The sequence below is a fragment of the Aedes aegypti genome, chromosome 2, assembly GCF_002204515.2.
Source record: "Aedes aegypti strain LVP_AGWG chromosome 2, AaegL5.0 Primary Assembly, whole genome shotgun sequence".
Lineage (NCBI taxonomy): Eukaryota > Metazoa > Arthropoda > Insecta > Diptera > Culicidae > Aedes > Aedes aegypti.
Genome location: NC_035108.1, coordinates 17,124,955 through 17,150,598, shown reverse-complemented (window position 1 = coordinate 17,150,598; position 25,644 = coordinate 17,124,955). Strand labels below are relative to the sequence as shown.

General features: G+C 39.3%; 2 protein-coding genes across 4 annotated transcripts in view; one reads left to right on the top strand and one right to left on the bottom strand.

Moving 5' to 3' along the window:
* The window catches only part of LOC5569288 (H(+)/Cl(-) exchange transporter 7), a 39,203-nt gene extending 25,229 nt beyond the window's left edge, over positions 1 to 13,974 (top strand). For 2 of the 3 annotated variants that reach the window (XM_021840041.1, XM_021840042.1), the window contains one exon: positions 13,448 to 13,963. In XM_021840041.1, the coding sequence (XP_021695733.1) occupies positions 13,448 to 13,663 (216 nt within the window). In that variant the 3' untranslated portion in view covers positions 13,664 to 13,963. Of the gene's footprint in view, positions 1 to 13,447 lie in introns of all 3 variants that reach the window. The other variant, XM_021840040.1, reaches the window with a different exon arrangement.
* LOC5579400 (probable glutamate receptor) overlaps positions 13,731 to 25,644 on the bottom strand; it is a 33,479-nt gene continuing 21,565 nt past the window's right edge. Inside the window, exon 5 of the mRNA XM_021840044.1 lies at positions 13,731 to 14,366. Within this exon, the coding sequence (XP_021695736.1) occupies positions 14,001 to 14,366 (366 nt within the window). The 3' untranslated portion in view covers positions 13,731 to 14,000. The remainder of the gene's footprint in view (positions 14,367 to 25,644) is intronic.

The following is a 25,644-nucleotide window of genomic DNA, read 5'->3' as shown; positions in this document are numbered from 1 at the left end:
CTCGAATAAGTTGAATATTTTCGCACCACTGCTTCGTTTTAGGTTATATTCTTACATCCACACTGGTACTAGTGCAAAACTGGTACTACACGTACACTAACCAAAGCAAACTTGTTAGCTGCAAAAATTAATTAATTTTAAAATTGTGTCCATCAATCAAGTATCCATTGTATCCCTGTCTAAAATCGAATACTATTAGTTTTTTCGACACATGGTGAGCATTTTAGTTCTAATTGAATGAATCACAATAAAAAATATGTGTTTTTTTAATAAATACAGATTTATTGTACATGGTACACTTACCCCTACTTTTTAATGGGGTGGGGTAAGTGGATCAAGTATTATTATCATTTATTGGCAGACTGGTTATGAGAATTTTAATAAGTTTAAATATTCGCAAATGTTGTTTTCCTTTAATTTTTTGCATTCCCAGCTTAAATTTGTCAAATTGACTATAGAGAATTTGAATTAATCCACCTAAAATTGGTTTTAACCTTTCTGGTATAAAAAAATAATAATTTCAAAACGCACACAAAACTTTTCGTGGTTTATCTAAGCTGAGTTGCAAAATAGCAAAATATACCAAATCTTCAATTGAAAGCATATTATCGTACCTTATTTGATCATATAAATGATTCTAGACAGATGATACAAACATATTCATACATAGAATAAAAAGATTTCACTATTTTTATTCAAGAATAAATGTAGCGGACTTTGGGGCAAGTGTGTCATAGGGGCAAGTGTGCCACCCCTGCTTTTTATGAAAACTACATATATATTTTCTCTTTGAGCTTAACAATATGTTCCCTTATAGTTCACAATACAATGATCAAAATATGATGAAAATTGCTTTATTTTTCACGTATTTACATCGGTTTGTGCAAAGACAATCAAATTTGAGTGATTTTTTATAAGATTTTGTTGTTTCTAAATGATTGCGTAGAAATAAAAATACAGTCCATTTGGTTTCAGTGTAGAGAAATACATTAACAGAATTTGCGTTACCTTTCATATCAAGAAACCTTGTCAGATGAATCAGTAGTAAAATAAATCTTGTACCGAGCAGACGCGTCTGACTTTAATTCTTTCCAACCATCAAGTATCGCAAGTCCGAACCACGTGAAATTTCCCCTCGAACATTTTTGGTCCTATCGTGACCCGGATATGGACAGTTTTTGCGGTTCCCGGATGGTTCGATCGGTTTCGTTTGTGATCGCGATCGCGAGTGCAAGAAAGTGGTGAATTTGCACCAAGTGCAAAAAATTGCGCCGCCATTGTTGTAAAATCGATTCGAAGGAGCGCGATGCTTCTAGAAACACGATAAACAGTGAAAAAGTGAAATGATCCGCATGCTTTGCGGATGATCGCCAGGCGGTCATTGAGTGTACGGTTCCCGGTTTGGCGTTCCGCCCCGGCTGGAACTTACGTTTCGGCACGTTTGCCGAAGTGAGGTTATGAAAGTGTTGCACATGGTGGTTTCACGCATAGGGCGTGCTGACAGTAATGTTCGAAGCACAAAGCTTCTGGTGAAAGTGTAGTTGTGTATGTGCCTTGCGCCGGAGCTGTCTGCGTGTTGTGGCCGTACAGAAGCGTAGTTGTGTTGAATTGCTGCACACATGGGGTGTTGCCAGCAACAGCAAAGAAAGCGCGAAGCTTCAGGAAAAGTGTGGTTATGTGCAAACTTGAATTGCTAAAGTAATAGTGCGGAGATTAAGAAAGAACAAACGACAGCCAGTGTACACGAAAAAAGAAAAAAAAAAACGAATGATAAATGAGTGAACAAAAAAAGAATTCAAATGAAGATTATTGCGTAACTCCAAGAGTAACAAGAAGTGTTGTGGCAAGAAGAAACCTATTGGCAGCTTTAACGGGATCGAGCGCTCGTGAGGACGCTGCTAATACTGTGGAAGAAGAAAATCAGTGTAACTTGGTGGGCTCAAGTGTTCGTACACAGGGCTTGAATCTCTTACAAAGGCCACTAGAGCTCAGTGTTGCATATCAAAAAGAGCTAGATCGAGTGAAAAAAGAGCAACGGGAAATGGAGCGCAAATTGGAGAATTTGTGCGATCGTTTGGAGCTCATCATGGAGAAAATGCTTCGCATCAAAGAGGCATTGAACCAAGACGCTGCGAATAATGTACACTTCTTGAATCTGCAACTGCAAACAATTCAGAAGTCGTATGAAGAGTACGACTCAGTGTACAACGAAGCGGTAAGGCTCGTCGCCAAGGATAAAAAAGGTGAGTGGAAAAATGATTACCTCAATTTTGAAACCCTTCACGCCGAGCTGTACGTAACGGCGCAGACAAGGATTGCAGACCTGCAACGGGGTGAATCAAATCGAGCTTTGACGCTAAACGCTAATGCGTCAGAGTTTTCTCCACGACCTCAGGTGGTACACAGTGTCCCTCACCTCCAAGTGCCGCTATCGACATTTGACGGAAAATTGGAGAACTGGCACTCCTTCAAATGTATGTTTCAAACCGTAATGGGTCGGTATCCAAATGAGTCGCCAGCGATCAAATTGTACCACCTTAAAAATTCCCTAATCGGCAACGCTGCAGGCAAGATTGATCAAGAGGTGATAAACAATAATGACTACGAGTCAGCATGGCGTTTACTGGAGGATGCTTATGAAGATGAACGATTGATTATCGATACTCATATCGATGCGTTGCTTGATCTGCCGAAGTTGACCAGGGAAAACGGCGACGAGATGCGTAAGCTGGTTGAAACGTGTACCAAACATGTTGATGCGCTAAAGAATCTAGATCATCCGGTAGAGGGCCTGTCGGAAATGATTCTTATCAACGTTATCAGTAAGCGACTGGACAGAGAGAGCAGGAAGCTGTGGGAGTCATCATTGAATCGCGGTGATTTGAAGTTGACGAGTTACGCCCATATTGATCAACCGCAGACAACGGCAAAATCTGGGCATCTAGCTTCCACGACGAAAGCCAAGCAAACGAAGATGTTTGTTCAAACGAATAAAGAAGCATGTCCTTGTTGCTCCAACCCCCATATAATCTACAAGTGCGCAGATTTCAAGAAGCAGAGCGTTTCGATAAGGTCAAGCGTATGGGCCTGTGCTTCAACTGCCTGCGTCCAGGGCATAGAGCTGGCAGACCCGGCATTCGGTGCTGAGCTGTACTACGATGTTCTGAAGAAAGGGCGTCTCAAGATTGGATCCGACTTCCCGATTCTGGCTGAAACAGTATTCGGGTGGGTTGTAAGTGGTCCTGCAAAATCTCAGCAACAGGCTAGCCAGAAACGAATATGTCAGGTGTTCAGCGAAGATGTCAATCGCACCCTCTCCAAGTTCTGGGAATTGGAAACGGGATACTTCGCCAGTAAGATGACTGCAACAGAGCGTGCTGTAGAGCAGCACTTTGCAGAGACACACACACGCAACATCAATGGTAGGTACGTGGTCAGACTGCCGTTCAACGATCTGAAGAGTCAACTGGGCGACTCATACGAGAACGCAAAACGTCGATTTGGAAGGCTGATGGTCAGTCTTGCCTAAAATCCAAGCAAACAAGAGGCCTATAAGCAATTCATGAAGGAATACGAGACCCTCGGCCATATGCAGGAGGTAAGCGACAACCCGGAACATGGATACTTCATACCGCATCACGCGGTCTATAAGGACTCGAGCTCGACTACAAAAGTGCGAGTAGTGTTCGATGCTTCTGCGGCGTCTTCTACAGGAGTATCCCTCAACGACACTCAGCTAATAGGGCCCACAGTTCAGAGTGATTTAGTCACTATCATGCTACGATTCTGTACGCACCAGGTTGTTTTGACAGCGGATGTACCTAAGATGTACAGGCAGGTACAAATACACCCTGATGATAGAGTGTACCAGCGAATTGTGTGGTTAAACGACGCGAACGAAATGACTACCTTCGAATTAAAAACAGTCACATACGGCTGTTCAAGCGCTCCCTACCTGGCAACTAAGGCACTGACACAACTGGCTACGGACGAAGCTGACGCCTTTCCATTGGCAGCTCGTGTTGTCAAGGAGGATAGTTACGTAGACGATTTCATCACTGGTGGCAAATCAGCTGCAGATGTTAAGGAGACCTACTCGCAGTTGACCAACATGTTGAGCCGTGGTGGATTTGGCGTGCATAAATTTTGCTCAAACAGCGCAGAAGTTCTAATCCCACCAGAGTTGCAGGAAAAGCAGGTAGACTTCGAGATGTCCGAGATCAATAACACCATCAAGACATTAGGACTGATTTGGAATCCAAGCTATGACTACTTCGTGTTCAACGTGCCACTCCCGGCGTACAATGAAGCTAGACCAACGAAAAGGATTGTACTTTCGGAAATCAGCAAGCTTTTTGATCCGTTGGGATTCCTGGGACCGGTGGTGACAACTGCGAAGCTGATAATGCAAGAGTTGTGGCGTTTGAAGCTAGATTGGAACGATGAGTTGCCAGATGAACAGATGCAGCTGTGGCTAGCTTTCCGTGAACAGTTGGTTGCAGTACGACAAATAAGGAAGAGAAGGTGTGTTATTCCCGGAAATGCTGTGAAGATCGAGTTACTTGGATATTGCGATGCCTCGAAACGTGCATATGGTGCGGTTCTGTACGTTCGAAGCGAACTCAACGATGGCACTATCAACATACAACTAGTGTGTAGCAAATCTCGAGTTGCACCTCTAAAGCCGACCACTATACCTAGACTTGAATTGTGTGACGCACTAGTGTTGGCACAGTTGGTGCAGAAGGCGATTGAATCCTTGAAGCTGAAGTTCGACAGCGTAACGCTATATTCCGATTCAATGATTTGTTTGAGTTGGCTAAAAAAGTCACCAGCGCTGTTGAATGAGTTTGTGTGCAATCGAGTGGCTACCATCGTCGAACTAACTCAGAACTACAAATGGGACTACGTTAGATCCGAGAACAATCCTGCTGATGTGCTGTCTCGGGGATTGTATCCAGAGCAGTTAATCGAAGAAGAACTTTGGTGGAGAGCCGCGCCAGAGCAATGGCAGTATGGAGAAATAGAAGATGAAGCCGTTCCTGTACTGGCAGATGATGAGCTACCGGAGCTGCGAAGTTCGAAATGTGTGCTTGCTACAACCGTGACAAAATCGTGTAACAACTGGAATCGAGTCAGCAACTTCAACCGATTGCAACGTGCCTGGGCATATGTTTGGAGATATGTTGAAATAACCCGTACGAAGAAGAGAAAATGTGTAAGTTATTGTGGCATTTGAACGAAAAAAGTATTTAGTTTTACATACGAAATCCAGTTTGGTTGAAATGGAGTGCTTCGTGAAGCCCAAGCAGGACAGTTCAGTTTTGCGTCGTCCGATAAATTTGGCTCATGGTTTCGCGCATGTTTTCGTCGCCGGAGATTTTTTTTTCCTGTTTTCAAGCGTCTTGCTGGGTAGTGCTTCGTGAAGCCCAAGCAGGACAGTTCAGTTTTGCGTCGTCCGATAAATTTGGCTCACGGTTTCGCGCATGTTTTCGTCGCCGGAGATTTTTTTTTTCCTGTTTTCAAGCGTCTTGCTGGGTAGTGCTTCGTGAAGCCCAAGCAGGACAGTTCGGTTTTGCGTCGTCCGATAGATTTTGCTCACGGTTTCGCGCGTGTTTTCGTCTCCGAAGAATTTTTTTTTTCTGTTTTGGAGCGTCTTGCTGGATAGGTATTTGGGAAGGCCCAAGCAAGACGGTTTGTTTTCGGAACGCCAAGAAGTTTTGCTGCAGTGTCAGTTTTGTGTTCAGTCGAGAATGGATTACCAACTGGTGAGTTCGTTTCATGCTTATGATAACACATTTTCTCTTGAAAGCGTAACTTTTATGAAATATTAAAACAAACTTTGTATGGTTCGTCACTATATGTGTCGGCATTATGCTTTTTTCTTATACAATTTCAATATACATACATTTTTCTCTTTTTGACATTATTAAAAATTATCTTTTGAATTGTTCGACATTGTGAATGTTGACGTATTTTCTAAAACTTCTACCATATCGAGACAAAATGCACAGTAATACTCATATGTAATTTTCAAACAAACTATGTATGGTTCGTCACTACAAGTGTTGGCATTATTCCTGTTTCATATAATTTAAAATATATACATGTAATTTTCAGTTTTCGTCACTAATAAAAACGTCTTTTGAATTGTTCGACATTATAGATGTTGACGTATTTTTTCCTAAAACTTCTTGAGACAAAAATACAAAACTAGCTTTAAATATAAGTCGTATATTTCCCCCTTGTCCATGGATCGCATCACCGACCAGAGGTGACTCCCAGATCTTTTCCTCCCTCACTAATAAAAACCCTTCCCGTGGTGATTGTGGAGATGCAGAGGTATTCTCGGTCTCTAGAAGAAACAATCATTACACCCTAACATTCCTTCCCCATCCCAACTGACTGTAAGGACTTGGCCGGCGCCGTTATTGATCAATAATATTAGATCTGCTAAAATTGCACTTCGAGAGTAAGCGGAAACTCCCATCCCTTATTCATTTGGATCGTAGTGCAATTCTTACCAGTTCCGATCAATCACGGAGTAGCAACCATTGACATGTGCAGTCAGTCTATGCTATGCTATGCGAAATCCAGTTTGGTTGAAATGTATACTTATTGGGGCAAGTGTGCCACCTATTTGGTAAACAAAAATTCTTGGAATGAAATTTATAAAAATGTAAACATCACAACAAAATCATAATAATAAACCAAAATGAGACACCAGTTGTACTTTCTGAAGTATAGTAGGGGAATAACTGACATTTTTGCCCCCCAAAGTGATTTTTTCTCAAAACATTCAATAATAACATGTTTTTCGGCTTATTAAGTACCGTTTTAGATATCTACATCAAGTTTTTACCGTTATTGAGTGCTGATCTAGTTTAATATTATACATTTTCGCCATAATATAAGGGTAATATATATATTGTATTAAATGGAGAGAAAAATAATTATTTTAGTTATACGAATTGAGTAATAGAGAATTACGCATGTTTAAATCTTTGTTATAAAGCATCCTCTTATTACGGTAAACTTAAAATCATTTTTCAAATTATCGATTAGCGTCTGCTATGTGAGTAATATTAATAGGAAATAAATAAAATTTCACTGTAGAATTACATGCGATGTTCATTCGGTGGCCGTCTTGCCCCATATGGGTGGCACACTTGCCCCATAGTGTCGAAAAATAGGTTATTTTGGATGGTATTTGAGAAGCTCCAAAACTGATACTTTTTGAAATTATTTTCTTTTTAAATGGCATAGTGGTTATGAAAAGATGTGAAACTAACATCATGAGGCTAAATTGGTGGGTTTTATAAGCTCTAGGCAAAATTAGAGAACAGATTGCTTAAGGTGGCACATTTGCCCCAAATTCCGCTAACTAATTTTATCAAACTACGAGTATTTTTCGAAAAAAAAAATGTTAGGAATAATCCTACTATATTTCTGTATAACTTATGTGTATAAATGGATGAATTTTCTCCAAATTATTCTAGTTATAATGTCTTTTTTGTTGCTCGAAGTAGTGTAAACTAATGTATATATATTTTTCAATATATTTTGATTAAATAAAGATACATTTCAATTTTAAAGTATTAAAATTTACCATTACTAGCACTAATAACAAGAACGAGAGTAATATCATTCCCACTATACATAATTACATCACATTTGTTTTGAGAACAGATTTTTTTTAAAAGTGATCCACTTACCCCACCATGGTGGGCCAAGTGGATCATTTGGCGCAAATTTTTAAGTCCCTCATACTCAATACATAACAATCAGACAAATTCGAATAATCGATGATTTGAAGTATATTGCTCCCTCATTTGTTATCCATAGAAAAAGGTTTGAATTACATTATTCACGTTAGCTGTACATAACAATGAAGTTGACTATTGATTTTTCTGTATCCACTTACCCCAGGGTACCTTATATGCATCCCAATTATTCTCTTTGTCTTCGATTCCTAGTGTGAAGCACATTGACTTTTTAAATGTTTACAAAATATATAAAATAGGTACTTAACACTAAAAATCAAAAAATAATTATTTAATGTTCTATTTGAGAACAAAAATTTATCACACTTCTTAGGACAGTCTTTATTTGTAAATCAATCCTTTAAAAATGGCCGGATAGACCTTGAGTAGAGTATACTTCCTTTTTTCTTCTGCACGTATTTAAGCATCTTTTATAAATAAATTGTTTTTAGGAATAAATTTTGAAAGAACCTCTTTCGAAGCTTTTTGTGAATGCTTCCAAAGCATATAGTCATGGATTAATACGTAATAAAGAAATCAGAGATTTTTCGTTTTCGTTGATTCACTCGCATGGTTTCTTCAAAGAAATGTGGGGAGTCGGATCCTCTTCTTGGCACTTTTGATTCACTCCGGCTGGAGGTTTTTAGAAAGCCACGGAGTTTATATTTGACAAAAATACTGACTATAACACTGCGGAACACGGTTTTGTCTCAAGCACCAAAATACCACTATTTACTTAATTAAGGGTTGCTGAATCCATTGCCGTTTTCAGAAACATCATAGCACGTCTACGTTTTGAGATATTTGACGTTGTAAACACTAAATTTGACTATTTCAGCCAACTTGCATGCAAGTTTACCAGCTTGTATGGTCATTTATTTGCTCAATTTGCTTCAGAACTCATACTTCATGTGTATAACAGTACTTATCAACAAAGTTCATAATATGTTTGCTGCTCAAAAGTTATTTTTTGATGAATTAGAAAAGTATTGTATTCTGCCATATAAGAGAAACGAAGAGTTTTGTATGGAGACTGTTGGTATGTTGAAAAAATTGATTTAATCGGAATTTAATCGTGCGATTTCAACCAAATTATATCGGAAATGAAAGTCAAAGGCCTATTTTGCATGCTTGATGGATTAGATCACTACAAATTGTGATAAATCATTATTGATATTTCATGTAAACATCAATCAAACCAGTGTTTTAAACAACTTTGGCGACCTGTAGCTAAAAATCCTGACGTGCTGGAACATTTCTGAAAACGGCATTAGATTCAGCATCCCAAAATCTACTAGAGACACAAAATTTGATCCTTGAGACACACAAAAATATCATTTTTGTTGCGCTGTGTAACCCCCAATACCAAGTGAATCATGATACTGTTCTAGTAATTTTGATTAAAATATTAGAAGCTTTGTGCTAATCACTACTTTAAAAGCATAACTTAGATGAATGGCCTATTAAGCCTATCTTTATTCTAAATGCCTATTCGGCCAAACGTACAATATTGGACCAAACATCGAATATGATTCTAAAGACCAATGTATCATAGACGCGTCCTTAAAACGCCAAGTTGTTGAATCAAGCCTGAGTGAAATTAAAATTTTCCATCAGCAAGTTTAATGAGAGGTACATGCGACGAGAATGGGTTTCCCGAGAAACTGACTAGACCAGTTTTTTAAGAGCATCCTTCTGCTCCCAGATTTAAACAAGCATGCTTTGAAATCATCTCAAAGCGCGGGATCGTTTTGAATCCTGATTTTTCCAATCTCAGCGTGCGTGATTCATGCAAGGATTCAATCCCATGATTGAATCTCGTCATTACGCTCATAGGCAATCGAGTACAGGTAAAATGCTCTTCATCTGGAATGTTTGACGTTTCATTGGGAATTAAGACAAATAGAACCTGCCTACCGAATATGAGAGGAAGGCAATGAAGTTCAGCAAGTGAGGATAGAGGAGAAATGGTATCATACCACAGCAAAATGCCACTAGGTACTGTTGGTCATTTCCACTCAAGGACAAATTAATCAAGACAAAGATTTGAAAGCTAGAGATTCGTTGAATCCTAACATGTTTCAACGGAAATTCAATCTAAATTGTCCTGATTCATATTTTCTGTTAAAGAGCTCGAAGTCCCGTCTACATGTGAATTCATTACGTCAGGTCAGAATGTTACCAAAAATTGTCGCTTGTTTCCTGAAGCCGTTCACTGGAAACAGCTGTGATGATAAATTCCTGGCAGATAAAATAGGCCTTTTCATGTGACAGATCCGTCTATGCATTTGTTTACATCGGTGGAGGACCGGTGCTAACACGGGCCTGTCATTTTCATAGAAGAAATGTCAAAGTGCTTCCCGAACAGCTGATTTGAGACGTCATGTGAATAGGCCTATTATCTATTCGATATGAAATAAAATATCAATGCTTACTTGATTCGGGGCTACCCCGTTTGGCATAAAGTCATTTGGCATAAAGCCATTTGGCATAAAGTCGTTTGGCATAATGGTCATTTCGCATAATGGTTATTTGGCATAATGGACGTTTGGCATAAAAGAAAAGAAATAAAAAAAATTAAATAGTGCTACTTAAAAGAAGATCTGGTGATCAAAAGAAGTCACAATGCAAACCACTAGTTTAATAACGTATAATGAGAAAGAACAGCCTATGTCCAAAAAAAGGGAAAATCACATATGAGAATGTTAGCAATGGTAATGCCAAAAACATAGCAACTCAGTTTTCAATGATTATGCCAAACGTCCATTATGCCAAACACAGTTAAAACGAAAATGTAAATTTAAGTTTATTTTCATGCACATATTTGGAGCATCGAAATGAACTCATATTTCAATCTGCTAATAGATTTACATGGCTTGGAAACTAGTCAGAGACGTGTAGTTTTACATGTCGTTGAAATCTACTTCGTTGACAGCACGTGGTTTGTTTATTGTGTTCCTTTCCCAGTTGTTCTTTTTGTTTGACTTTCCCCGCCCGGCAATTGGCAATCGGATATCATTATAAAATGAACATAAATCATTCACAGCACATATTTATCCTTTATTTCGATTCAAACGTTTTCACATGTTTCAAATTCCACACTAGTTTAAACATTTTCACCTGGGTCAATCACTGGTATGAGGATGCTGATTATGAGATGCAATCATCAGTATGGTCTTTTTAATTCAGGTCTTTTTTAGCTTTAACGGATGCACTAAATAGTAAGAGAGAACATACTTGTAGGTTTTTTCACCGATAGATTTACGTCTGCTGGTAAAATAACTGTGTGGATCACCTCTTAACGACAGAAAAGACACAATTTAGCAAGCGAACCGAAAACTTCGATTCCAACACATCAGCCATGTTACTTTCTGATTGGTGGTGGGTAATTTATTTTTACACGTGGATTGAAATTTAAATTTGTTTCTATTGAAAACCTCATGCATAATTATTTATTCTTGCAAAACACATTGAAAAATAAAGTTTCCAGTAAAATTATGTCAATAAAACTTCAATATTATATGTTTTTTCTTGCTCAAAAATGTGCATTGAATTCAACTCAATTTTAAATTATGCTTTGCTTTCCAGTAATGTATTTTCACAAACAACTTGTTTTACATGTCATTTAAATTTCAGCAATTTTTGCTGTGTGGAAAAACCTGGAAAACCTAGAATTATCAGGGAATCTTATTGATCCTGGAAAAAAACCTGGAATTCTCAGGGAATTTCGATAACAATCAGCGAATTTTTTGAGATTTGATCGACTTCCTAAGATATGCTTGCATTTTATAAAAAATATTTGATCAGATTCACATATTTTCATGCACGATTTTAAAAATTATTCGAAATTTGAAAAACTGGAAAACTGATTCTGGGAAAGTAATCTTGAATTCTAACAACTTTCAATTTAAAACTTCTATATAATTAATTTATCAATTATGGCAGGTTGCTTCAGGAAATTCTCGAGCACTTCAACGTTAGTATCTCTAGACATTTGCTCAGGAATTACTTTGGAAATTTTTTACAAAAACCATCTTAGAACTTCCTACAGATATCATTCCACTAATCCTTCAATCGAATTTTCCAGTTGTTACTCTAGGAGACCTCCTAAAGATTCAGATTTTTTTTTTTTTTTAAATCTTTATTTGAGTGTATTTTAACGCACGAGGGCTAGTTCTACACTATAAAGATTCAGAGTTTTTCTTAACAAAATCCGCTAAAGTTAATTCCATAGGGTTCTTTCAAGCAACCCAACAAGAATTTCTACGTGATTTCATCAACGGTTACCCCAAAAAATTCTCAAAAAAATCCTCGAGGGGTTATTCGAGAAAATCTATTAAGAACTTTTAAAAATATTCATTAAATTCGACCCTGTGTTCCATTTTTTTCTAGGAATCTTTCCAGAATGTCAACGAAGTATTACAACTGCATTTCTTTCAAACATTTCTCTAAACATCCCATGGAATTTACAAAAGTTTATTTAATGTTCCATACTAATTTAATCTGCAACATTTTTCCCGGAAATCATCCTACACATTTTTTAAGGAATTCTTTCCGATATTTTTCAAGGAGTTCGTTCAGAAAATGCTGTAGGCTATTACCCAGAGTTTTGATTGATTCGTTTTTTTTTCAATCGTGCTAACAATTTAACTAGAAACACTTCTAAAATTTTCTCAAGTATATATGAGTTTTTTGTACCCCTAATTCATCAAAAATTACTTAAAAACTTAAACAAGTTTCATTAGAGGTTACTTCAAAATTCGCCTTAGAAATTCATTTCGAACATTTTTTAAAATTTCATCAAAGTTCTGAAAAATTCCATTCACATTTCCATGAAGAAATGCCCAGAAAAGTTCCTGGAAGAATGCTTGGACAATTCGTTCAAGACATCCTTGCGAAATGTAAAAAAAATACTGTAGGAATTTCTAAAGAAATCTTCGAGTAATTCCTGGAGATATCTTATAGAGACATTCCTAGTTAAAATCTTTAAAAAAAATTGATGGAAATTTTTTAAGAAATTACTGGAGGCATCTTTGGAGAAGACGTCAGTATCCAGAAACTGGCCAAAGTGAGAATGCCGGACAACAATTATTACAATAGATAGTCCATATTGGTATAGCGTACAACATGGCTGGCCTTAAAATTTATTTGATGATCAAAAGCTTGTTCTTAAGACAAAGTTTTATTGATCTGTTAATGAGTGGATGAAGACATTTATTATATTTGTTACATTTGGCTTGAATGCCCTCAATATGATGTTTGAAAACTATATTTTTATCTAACATAAGCTCTAGATACAGTTTCAAATTTTCTAGTTGTTTCTCGATAGTATTTGATAGTTAATTGATGGTTTTATTATTGGAACAACAGTTGGATTTAACTGAAGAGGGTAGTTTTATATTCTAGTAACTATTGCATATTATTCATATGATACGATTCGTCTCATGTTCGTGGGAAATCAATGGAGCTGTGGAGTCATCATGGGAAAGAAATGGTTGCAGGTTCTTCTATTCCCACAACATCGTTCAATATTATTCGGAAAGCAATACAGAAACCCAATCGCAATTTTAATTGATAAATTTAAAATATATAGCATGCACAAGGTATCAACTTTATAAAACGAACAATCCCTAATCACAATTCTCTTCGAAATTATCAATACTTTAATCCATGCCACCCACCAGGACCTGAAAATCAGCGAGGACAAAACCCTGCGCAACTACACCGTCGATATGCGCCTTTTCATGAATCCCTCGCCGTACAGCGTTAACCTGAAGACATCAGTTCCCCGCATCTTTCAACTGTTTCGCGCGTTGGGCCTGCGGCACCTGGTCGTTGTGACGCGAGAAAATCGCATCCGTGGTATCATCACTCGGAAGGACTTCCTCCCGGAGCTGTAGATACCAATGAGCCAAAGATGCCATTTGGAAGAGAATGTGATTCTCACTCGTTATTTTAAGTTTTAACACTTTGATTCGTTAGACATTCGACACATCCGTCTTCCCTTATTTTTCCGATTTTAGTTTATTAATAAGTTTGTAGGTGTAATCAAAGCAAGACTGGTATGTGTTATAAACCTACAAATCATTCAAGTGCCGATCGTCACGCGAAGCGCGAACCGAATTGTATTTTATTAGTAGTCACGAGATTGAACTCGAATCGATTCGTTTTAGTAAATCAATCCAAATACAAAATGTAAATTTGATTCTTACTTCCTATTGTTTTAATCTCAATCCATTATCCGAAATAATCACCCACCTTCGCCTGATTTCGTTTCGTTCTTACTCGTGCCCAGATGATCTCCCCTACCAGCAGGCCCCCGGCGATGCCAAAACCCGACATCAGCAAAGTCAGTGCAGGCCAAACGTCCACAATCGATACCGGAATGAAGCTGCTGCCGCCACTGCAGGTCGGTTTTCGCGTGTACAGCATCCAGTATTCACGATGCTGAATGCCAAACTCCCGCAACTTGAACAGACTAAGCCGGACCAGCTCCCGGAAGGAGGAGTTCTTCTGCACGGCGTAATACGTATCCACGATGTTCAGGTATTCGATTTCCTGCAAACCGCACTTTTCGTCCTCCTGGAAGGTTTCGCTAATGACCTGAAAATACATGATTGTTTAACATAGCATATGCTTATAATATATTACATATTATAATTTTTATAAATTATATATTGCACTGCTTCTTCACGAATCCTCTAAAAGTACTTCATGTAAGGCTACAGCGGTTTCTCAAGAAATGCTTGACAAAATTACTCATAAAAAAACATTAGCAATCAAACACTGCGCTGGAACCTACAGCTATTTGCACATTCGTTCAGGGATTTTTTCTGAAGTTCCTCCAGATTCCATGAGCAATTCTTACATGGAAATCTGCAAAAAAAAAATCATTTAGAGATTTTTCAAACCATTTCCTTGTGGATTAGGGGAGAAGCACTAATTTTCGACCCACAAGAATTCTGTGCCAATTTTCGGATTTCCATACAAAGTAGGCCAAAATCGTATGGATAGGTCGAAAATTGGTGCTTTTCCCCTACTTGGTAAATACTTTTGGGATGTCTCGATAAATTCGTCCAGGGTTGCCTAATGAAGTTTTTGTAGAAATGTCCTACAGAGATTTCTCAAATGATTTTCCATGCATTGCATCCAGGGATAACCAAATCTGAGAAGCAGCCTCCTGGAATGGGGATGTAGAATGTATCCAAAAAAGGTTCTTCTTCTTCTTTCTGGCGTTACGTCCCAACTGGGACAAAGCCTGCTTCTCAGCTTAGTGTTCTTATGAGCACTTCCACAGTTATTAACTGAGAGCTTTCTATGCCAATTGACCATTTTTGCATGTGTATATCGTGTGGCAGGTACGATAATACTTACTTTATGCCCTGGGAAGTCGAGAAAATTTCCAACCCGAAAAGATCCTCGACCGGTGGGATTCGAACCCACGACCCTCACAGCTTGGTCTTGCTGAATACCGCTACGGCTATCTGGGCCAAAAAAGGTAACATTTGCAAAATTTTCATCGACCGTTCATTTAAACCTCAAAGCCCCGGGACACACTGTGATATTCTGCGTAATGCACTCATAAGAACATAGAATATTTATTTTACAGTTCACTCAAACACGTCCTTTATTTCCACGCTCTCAAACAACAATAATTGACATTTTCTCTACCAGGGCCGTACTCCCCGCTCCCGAATCTCATTTAACGCAGGGCCGTAACTAAGTACCACATCTCCCCTTTTTTCAAAATTCAAAGTTACAACTGGTAATCTACGTATTTAGCTGGCTTCTTCCTTACACGCTGTTGTCGTTCTGGTGGAGCTACCTTCGATGGCAATTCATCCTCGAACCCGTAGAACTCATCTTCAGACGACGCAACATTCAGCTCGCAGTCAGCTTCATTTGTTGAATCACCACTGTTCAAAGATGTAGGAGGTTCAACGGGATCTTTAAGCTTTTTAAGATGTGCGACATTCCGATCGTATGATTTGCCGCTTTCAGGATCCTCAACAGTAGCGCGTGGACCAGATCGGGAAACCACAACGTATTTCTTGGGCATATAGGTCGTCTGCAGCTTATTACCTGGTAGCAGATTTTGCATTAGAACTGAGTCTCCAATTTCGACGGATGACCTCTTTGATTTTCGTCGCTTATCCTCCTGATCCTTCCCTTTTTCCTTCGATTCCAAATCCTTGTCAGCAAAATCGGTCAATGGAGGGGCTGTCTCGATGTCATCAACCGCCGGAATTTTGGATCGTATCGTGCGGCCATACAGGAGTTCCGTTGGCGTCCGGCCCGTTATAGAATGCGGGGTAGTGTAATACATTACCAAATAATCTTGTAGGTCTTGTTGCCAATCCCTGCCTAAAGCGTTGCTTATTTGCAGTCTCTTTAGCAGTGATCGATTCTGCCTCTCCACGAGGCCGTTTTCCTGGGGCCAGTATGGTGTGGAGTGATTGAGGTGAATGCCGTGTTTCTTGCTGTATTCCTCGAATTCGATGCCCACGAATTGCTTCGCGTTATCCAAAGTAATTGTCCGTGGGTATCCCAATCGCGTAAATATTTTGTCCAACCTGCAAACCGTATCCTTTGCTGTGATTCTGCTCATCAGTTCCACTTCCTTGTACCGACTGTAATAATCAATTATGACAAGCAAATACATTCCGTTCGGTAGTGGACCAAGGAAGTCGATAGCCACGTCCACCCACGGCTTGCTAGGAAGCGGACGACGTGACATCGGCTCTGGTTTACTTGGAAGCCCAACCAATCTGCAACCCTCGCAAACAGCTACTCGGTTACTGACCTCACGGTCCATCCCTGGCCACCATACTCGGTCTCGGAGACGGCGCTTAATAACTGACTCTCCTGGATGCCCTTCGTGCGCCAAATCCAACATTCGTTGACGCAGATTCGTTGGAACAACCAGTTTACCTCCTCGGACAATTGTGTCTCCTACCATACCCAACTCATTTTTAAACGGAACGTATGGCTTCACGTCCGATTCATCCCAATTTCCTGTCTGTAAAGATGTCTTCACTAGATCCAGAACTCGATCCATCCTTGCAGACTCTTCCAATTCCTGTACATCAATCGCCGCCGACTCCAACACCGCTAGAACCATGAATTTATTCTCCGCATCAAAATCCTCAGTAATACCTGGCTCAACCATCCGAGAAAGCGGGTCAGCAATGTTGCTTTTTCCTTTACGATATTTAACCACAAACGTGAAAGACTGGAGTCGAAGGACCCATCTTTCGATGCGAGGGCACGGTCGTGATGTCGGCTTAAAAATAGCCTCAAGAGGTTTGTGGTCAGTCTCCAGTTCGAATTTACGGCCCAGTAGATATGGCGAAAACCGCTCCACTGCCCAAACCAGAGCTAAAGCCTCTTTTTCGGTTTGGCAGTATCTACGCTCGGTTTGGGTCAGGCTTTTGCTCGCGTACGCAATTGGACGAGGATCATCATCTGTTGTGCCTTCAAACTGTATTAAAACAGCGCCTAATGCAACCGGCGAAGCGTCGGCAATAACACGTGTACGTAATGAGTTATTGAAGAACCGCAGTAGGTTTACGTTTGAAATCATTTCCTTCAGTATCGAAAATGCTCGCTGTTGATCTTTTCCCCATTCAAATTTGATCCCAGAACAAGTTAACTCCCGAAGCGGAGCAGTGACGGTGGCCAAATTCGGTAAGAAACGTCCGATATACGTAACAAGGCCTAAGAAACTACGGACTTCTTCCTGACTAGAAGGTGGGCGGAATTGTTGGATAGCAGCAATCTTATCCAGCGCAGGTTGTATACCTTCTGAGGAAAGGATGTGTCCCAAGAAATCCAACCGTTGGACCTTGAATACGCATTTGGCCTGGTTCAACAACACTCCATACTCCTTAAGGGTAGACAGAACCAAATCAAGCGCTGCGTCGTGTTCGCTTTCGGTCTCAGCAAATACTAAGATGTCGTCGATAAAATTCACGGTGTGCTCGCTACATCGGCTCAGTATTTGCTCGAGTATCCTTTGAAATATCTCCGGGGCAATCACGATTCCATACATAAGCCTTTTGTAACGAAACAGACCCATGTGTGTAATGAACGTCGTTATATAACGGCTGTCTTCATCAAGCTCTACTTGATGAAAAGCTTCTTTGATGTCGAGACGGCTAAAATACTTGGCACCCGTGAAGCGTGGCAGAAAGTCATCAATTGTGGGCATCATGTGCCGTTCTCTCACAATCGCGACGTTTGCCCGGCGCATGTCTATGCATAAGCGTAAATCACCGTTGTCTTTGATCACCGTTACCAGGGGCGACACCCATTGACAACCGCCTTCCACCGGTTCAATGATATCATTTGTCAAAAGGGAGTTTAGCTTGTCTTCGATTTTTGCTAGTAGAGCGATCGGTGGCCGCCTTGGGTGTTGACAGACAGGTGGAACGGTCTTGTCGATCGGAATGGTGACCTTTACCCCTTTGATTTTAGGAAACGGACGCTTTTCGTCTATTCTCACTGAGTTGACACCTTGCTTGCTTGGTAACCCAACAAACAGAACGCCCAATTCGGTAGCAGTTGTTCTACCCAGTAGGCACTGTTGACCACCTTGTATCACGTAAAAAGTGGCAACCCTCTCCATAACCTTGCCGGCATCTTCAACCACAACAGAAGTGTCGAACGCACCAAGTACCGTCAGGGGCTTTGCATTTGCACCATAAGGGAGGAATACTTCATCGCAGTCCTTTTTCTGGTTCCATGTTTTAACACCATTTGCCTTTAAGTAATTCCACGATCGTTCGTCTACAATATTCCTCTTGCAGCCTGAGTCGACCATCACCTGTAGCAGTACGCCGCCTACTTTCATCCAAAGCAATTCGTCACCATCATTTATGTTGAAGATGAAGCTCCGATCCTTTGTATCGCCTTGGTTGCTTCTTATCTCGCGAATACGCTCTGCCTTTAGGCGTTTGTTGCTGATAGCCGACTCATCAAACTTACGCTTAAGGGAAACATTTGTTCGACATTGATTGGCGAAGTGTCCACTACGCCTGCATTTGTTGCACTCCTTATTTCTCGCCGGACAACTGATGTCGTTCGCATAGTGGCCCTTTCTTCCACAGCGTGTGCATTCCTTCGATGTTGAGGGGCGAATCCTGTTAACACCACTGGCCGACTCATGACCAAACATGGCATTTTCAGAAACTCCACCAGTTGAGGAGCTGATCGCTCGAGCCTGATGTTTAACTGATTCGTAGGAGCTCACTATTTTCGTAACATCGTCGATGGTCAGATTATCCTTTTGCAGCAATTGCTCTTTCAAATCGCTAGGAGCGAAAAGGATAACCTTGTCGATAACACTGATCGATCGGCTTTCTTCAGCGGACTTCCCGAAATCACACTTGTTGGATTGCTCTTGGCAACGGAGCATAAATTTCACCAGAGTCTCGTCCAGACTCGGTTTTAATGTTCAAAACAAGTTGCGCTCAAATGTATCGTGTTGTTTGGGCGCAAAGTAAGCGTCTAGTTTGGCAATAGCAACTGCATAGGAATCAACTCCGTTTTCAGCATCATCCTGCACGTCAGCTCCGGGAATAGACGTGAATACTTCCTGGAGGTCCGGTCCGCCCTTCGCAAGGAAAATATTTCGGATGCGAGTTTTATCAGTCTCTCCAGTGGCAGCAACTATGAAATCGAAATTTCGCTTATATTTCATCCACTCGTTGCGCACCGCATTCCTCTCAAGAGCTTTGAAATGGAATTGAGGAATGTCCCACTTTTCCATTGCAACGTTTCAACGGTTTCAGAATAACTAAAATTAAGCTTGGGATTATTTCCTCGTTCATTTCTTATCTTAAACTCAACCTTACCGTCAATTTCTAGATTTTCCGCCTTAGAGCTGCAGCCACTGTGTGGTTACACACCGCTCTGAGAGCCGCTACTTTCACGTAGCCTTCCTTGTGCTCTAAGGCCACCTTTGTGGTCTGTCAAACGCTGTTCCACAGCCGCTACAGCCGGTAGCCTTTCCGTACTAGTGGTTGGGTAAATGTCGCTGATTGTTTACAGCCGCTACCGCTTGGTAGCCTACCACTATCGCTGTTCAAGACAGCCACTACTTTTAAGTAGTCTTATCCTTCTCGTAGTAAATCGCTGATAAACAGCCGCTACTCTTTGGTAGCATACAAAATCCGCTGCGCGGAACAGCCACTACGAGCGTAGTATAGCAGTCTGAAGAAAGAAAAATAAATGTAAACATAACCTCATTTTCCTCCATTTCGCAAAACAAACTTTTCCCGTTCGAATAATCGTTCTGATAAATTACTGAATTCATACCTAATTTTTCCAATTTCTCCTGCTTTCCAGTTTTCCTCAGTCGCCAATGTGATATTCTGCGTAATGCACTCATAAGAACATAGAATATTTATTTTACAGTTCACTCAAACACGTCCTTTATTTCCACGCTCTCAAACAACAATAATTGACATTTTCTCTACCAGGGCCGTACTCCCCGCTCCCGAATCTCATTTAACGCAGGGCCGTAACTAAGTACCACACACACCATTTATTTTCAATCGACTGGTGCTCTAAAACAAATAAGTTTAATCAAGTGTGGTTTTCATTACGATCGATGGGAAGAGTTGGACTTCCTGCAAGTGAGGTTTTCAAACTAGAATATTTAACGATCGGTTTTAGCTATTTTTAGACTTGAGGTAACGGAACAATGCAAGAATACATCACTTGGTCATTGGGTGATAGCCGGTAACTGGTCCCGGAAGTACTTTTCGGGTAGTAGCTGAGGCTAAGGAACAAATGTAAATTTGGCCTGAATCAACAACGCTACTTGAACGTCATGAAATCACATTAGAAACCCAATGCAAGACATCAATTCTCAATATTGTCAATTTTAACATATTAGTAATGCTGGGTTCTGGGGTCACGTAAGGTGAACCAGGAGACAACTATGGATAAACCTAGACTCGAACGACAGCTCAAACTTCATGAAATAACCTCAGCGTTGCTGTAAGTACATGCTGTATTGATACTTCGGCCAGATGACCAGACAATTACCGGATTCTAAGGTCACCTTATTTATGTTTGTCTTCTGGTTTACCGGAAGGGACCTCAGAATCCGATCGATGTCTGGTCATCTGGCCGAAGTGTCATTACATGCAAAAAGCATGTTCTTACAGTTAAACTGTGAAACTCGGTGGATCTCATTCGTCGGTTTAACTCAGGGCTGCCCAACGTACGGCCCGCGACCTCATTTTGTGCGGCCCGCGGAGGGTTCGAAGGTTCTTCTCATATTTGGCCCGTTGGCTATCCTACCAACCCGAAGTTAGAAAACAACAAAATTATTTAATTTTCAATTTAGTTTCAACCTAATATTTTATTTACGTTGTTTTGTTTCCTTTAAATCTTCTTAGGTACTTAATTTTATGAATGATTCAAATTCTAAATCTCAAATTCTGTGTGTTTCAACAATGTTTCTACCGTGACTTTCTTCGGCATTAAAAAATGCAACCTGACCAAAACTTATCGACAAAAGGCTAAGTTTTCATACATATTTTCACTGAATCATAGGCTATCATTCTCACAGAATCCTAGAAATAAATTTTACCAACACCTGGGCGTTATTCACGCAGATTCCTTGCCAGGATTACAAAGACCAGATTTTTACAAGATCTCGAACAGGATTTTTTTATGAACTCTGAACACGACTTTCACGGATAACATTGGCAAGATTCTCACAGAATTTTCTCCAGGATTCCATAGACTACTAGCCAAAATTTACAACGGTATCATTACATAATTTTCTAAAATACTGGGCAAGATTACAACATACCACTATATAACGTTTTGCTAGAACCTTAAGCGGCTAACCAGCCGAGTTGAAGTTTAACAACTAGCCGTAAACCACGATTCATAAAAAAACAAGTATTTATCGAGCAACAGACTCCTGTTCCGTAACCGATCGTTTGAGAACGTCGCGACCCATTGGAAGCCTACACAATAGAAATCTCAGCCGCCGTGGAGAGTTTTTTTTTTTTTTTTTTTTTTTTTTTTTTTTTTTTTTTTTTTTTTTTTTTTTTTTTTTTTTTAATTTCTAAACAAATTTAAGATTTAATTAACATTTTGTTAACAACATATTACATTTCATTTGCCGTAGCAGTTCAGTTTTTTTACAGGTGAGTTGGTTTCACCTGCTTATAAGAGAAAAAAAAACGTTTTTAATATACTTAACCTAACTTAACCTAAACATATAACGCATTAATCGTGGCAATAGAAGATTGTAACGATTTTTGCCAGAAATTATTAATGATTGTATTTGACATTTGTTCCAATGTTTCAACATTGGATATTCTATGTAACTCATTGGTACTATACCAGGGAGGAAGCCTCAGAATCATTTTCAAAATTTTATTTTGAATTCTCTGCAGAGCTTTCTTCCTGGTATTACAACAGCTAGTCCATATTGGTACAGCATACAACATGGCTGGCCTGAAAATTTGTTTGAATATCAACAGCTTGTTCTTAAGACAAAGTTTTGATTTTCTATTAATAAGGGGATAGAGACATTTTACATATTTATTACATTTGGCTTGAATGCCCTCAATGTGATTTTTGAAAGTTAAATTCCTATCTAGCATGAGCCCTAGATACTTAACTTCATCTGACCAATTTATTGGAACCCCTCTCATCGTGACAACATGTCTACTTGAAGGTTTCAAATAAAGAGCTTTTGGTTTATGTGGGAACATTATTAGTTGAGTTTTGGAAGCATTAGGAGAAATCTTCCATTTTTGCAAGTATGAAGAAAACATATCCAAACTTTTTTGCAATCGACTACAGATGACACGCAGGCTTCGTCCTTTGGCGGAGAGGCCTGTGTCATCCGCAAACAAAGATTTTTGACATCCCTGAGGTAACTCAGGTAAGTCAGATGTGAAAATATTGTATAATATTGGTCCCAAAATGCTGCCTTGAGGAACACCAGATCTTACAGGAAGTCTTTCAGATCTGGAGTTCTGATAATTAACCTGAAGTGTACGATTTGACAGATAACTTTGAATTATTCTAACAATGTATGTTGGAAAATTAAAGTTTTTTAATTTTACAATCAAACCTTCATGCCAAACACTGTCGAATGCTTTTTCTATGTCTAGAAGAGCAAGACCAGTAGAATAGCCTTCAGATTTGTTGGAACGGATCAAATTTGTTACACGTAAAAGTTGATGAGTGGTCGAATGTCCATGGCGGAATCCGAACTGTTCATTGGCAAAAATTGAATTTTCGTTGATGTGGGCCATCATTCTGTTCAAAATAACCTTTTCAAAAAGTTTACTGATGGAGGAAAGCAAACTGATTGGACGATAGCTAGAAGCTTCTGCAGGATTTTTGTCTGGTTTTAAAATTGGAACAACCTTAGCATTTTTCCATTTGTCAGGAAAATATGCTAATTGAAAACATTTGTTAAATATATCAACTAAAAATGATAAGCTACTTTCTGGAAGTTTCTTGATGAGGATGTAGAAAATTCCATCATCGCCAGGAGCTTTCATGTTTTTGAATTTTTTAATAATAGTTCTCACTTCTTCCAAATCAGTCTCCCAGGCATTTTCGAAAACGTTCTCTTGATTGAGAATATTTTCGAACTCCTGAGTAACTTCATTTTCAATTGGACTAGTAAGTCCTAAATTAAAATTGTGCGCACTTTCAAACTGCATAGCAAGTTTTTGAGCTTTTTCGCAATTAGTTAGTAATAATTTGTTTTCCTCTTTCAATGCCGGTATTGGCTTCTGAGGTTTTTTCAAGATTTTCGATAATTTCCAAAAGGGCTTAGAGCCAGGGTCCAATTGAGAAATTTTATTTTCAAAATTTTTGTTTCTTAATTGAGCAAAACGTTTCTTGATTTCTTTCTGCAAATCCTGCCATATAATTTTCATAGCAGGATCGCGAGTGCGTTGAAATTGCCTTCTCCTCACGTTTTTAAGACGGATCAAGAGTTTAAGATCATCGTCTATAATCACGGATTCAAATTTTACTTCACATTTTGGAATTGCAATGCTCCGGGCTTCAACAATGGAATTTGTTAAAGTTTCAAGAGCATTGTCAATATCAAGTTTATTTTCTAAAGAAATGTTAACATCAAGATTGGAGTCAACATACGTTTTATATATATTCCAGTCGGCTCGTAAATAATTGAAAGTGGAGCTGATAGGATTGAGAATCGCTTCTTGGGATATCTGAAATGTAACAGGGACATGATCAGAATCAAAATCAGCATGAGTAATCAGTTGGCTACAAAGATGACTAGAGTCGGTTAAGACCAAATCAATCGTAGATGGATTTCTAGAAGAGGAAAAACATGTGGGGCTATCAGGGTATTGAATTGAGAAATATCCTGAAGAGCACTCATCAAATAAAATTCTGCCGTTGGAATTACTTTGAGAATTATTCCATGACCGATGTTTGGCATTAAAGTCACCAATGACAAAAAATTTTGACTTATTGCGAGTCAATTTACGCAAGTCAGTTTGGAGCAAATTAACTTGCTGCCCAGAGCATTGAAAAGGCAAATAGGCAGCTATGAAAGTATATTTACCAAACTGTGTTTCAACAGAAACACCTAAAGTTTCAAAAACTTTAGTTTCAAATGATGAAAACAGTTGATGTTTTATACGCCTATGAATGATGATTGCAACTCCCCCACATGCCCCATCAAGTCGATCATTACGATAAACAAAAAAGTTAGGATCTCTTTTGAGTTTAGATCCAGGTTTCAAATACGTTTCGGTAATAACTGCTATATGCACGTTATTAACCGTAAGAAAATTAAACAGCTCGTCATCTTTATTATTCAGAGAACGAGCATTCCAATTTAAAATATTTAAATTATTATTTGGATCCATTAGAAAAACGTAATCCAATAACAATTTGATTTGTAAATTTTACACCTACTTGGACTGCTTCAGTCATAGTGGTGGCTTTGAACATTGCATCAATCATTAGATTCAATTGTTCAGTTAGAAAATTAAAATCAAAGGCAGACATGTCATGTGATTTCCCATTGGAATTTCCGGTAGACGAAGAAGCGGAGTTACCTGTGGCGGTAGGGTTTTTTCCATTTGATTTGAAACAAGTAGAATGGGTACCCATGGATCGAACAGGGGAGGAGTTCGAATTTCCTGCTACGATATCGGCAAAGGATTTACCGTGGGTAGATACATTCGAAATAGAAAGATTCGAACGGCTACCCGACGGATTAAAATTAGTTTGTGAATGAGCATGATTATGATCTTCCTGATGGGTATGATTCATGATCAAGCGATCGTTAACTGAAAAATGAGCATTGTTCGATACTCTACCAGGCAAATTCCGGAAACGACCGTTATCGTAACGGATATTATCTTTCATCTGCCTGGCACGAGCCTCAATGACCTTTTTGCGTGAAGGACAATTCCAAAAATTGGACTTATGGTTAGCCCCGCAATTACAACATATGAATTTGGTGGTATCTTCCTTCACTGGACAGACGTCTTTGGCGTGAGAAGAACCTCCGCAAATCATGCATTTAGCATCCATGCGACAATTTTTTGTACCATGACCCCACTTTTGGCACCGACGGCACTGAGTGGGGTTCTGGTAATTTCCTCCAGGTTTCTGGAAATGTTCCCATGTCACACGGACATCAAACAAAAGTTTTGCTTTTTCTAAAGCTTTAATATTATTTAGTTCTTTTTTGTTAAAGTGAACTAAATAAAATTCTTGAGAAAGCCCTTTCCGAACAATGCCAGATTGGGTTCTCTTTTTCATAATGATTACTTGGACTGGGGAAAATCCAAGTAAATCATTTATTTCATTTTTGATCTCTTCAGGTGATTTATAGTCACTTGAG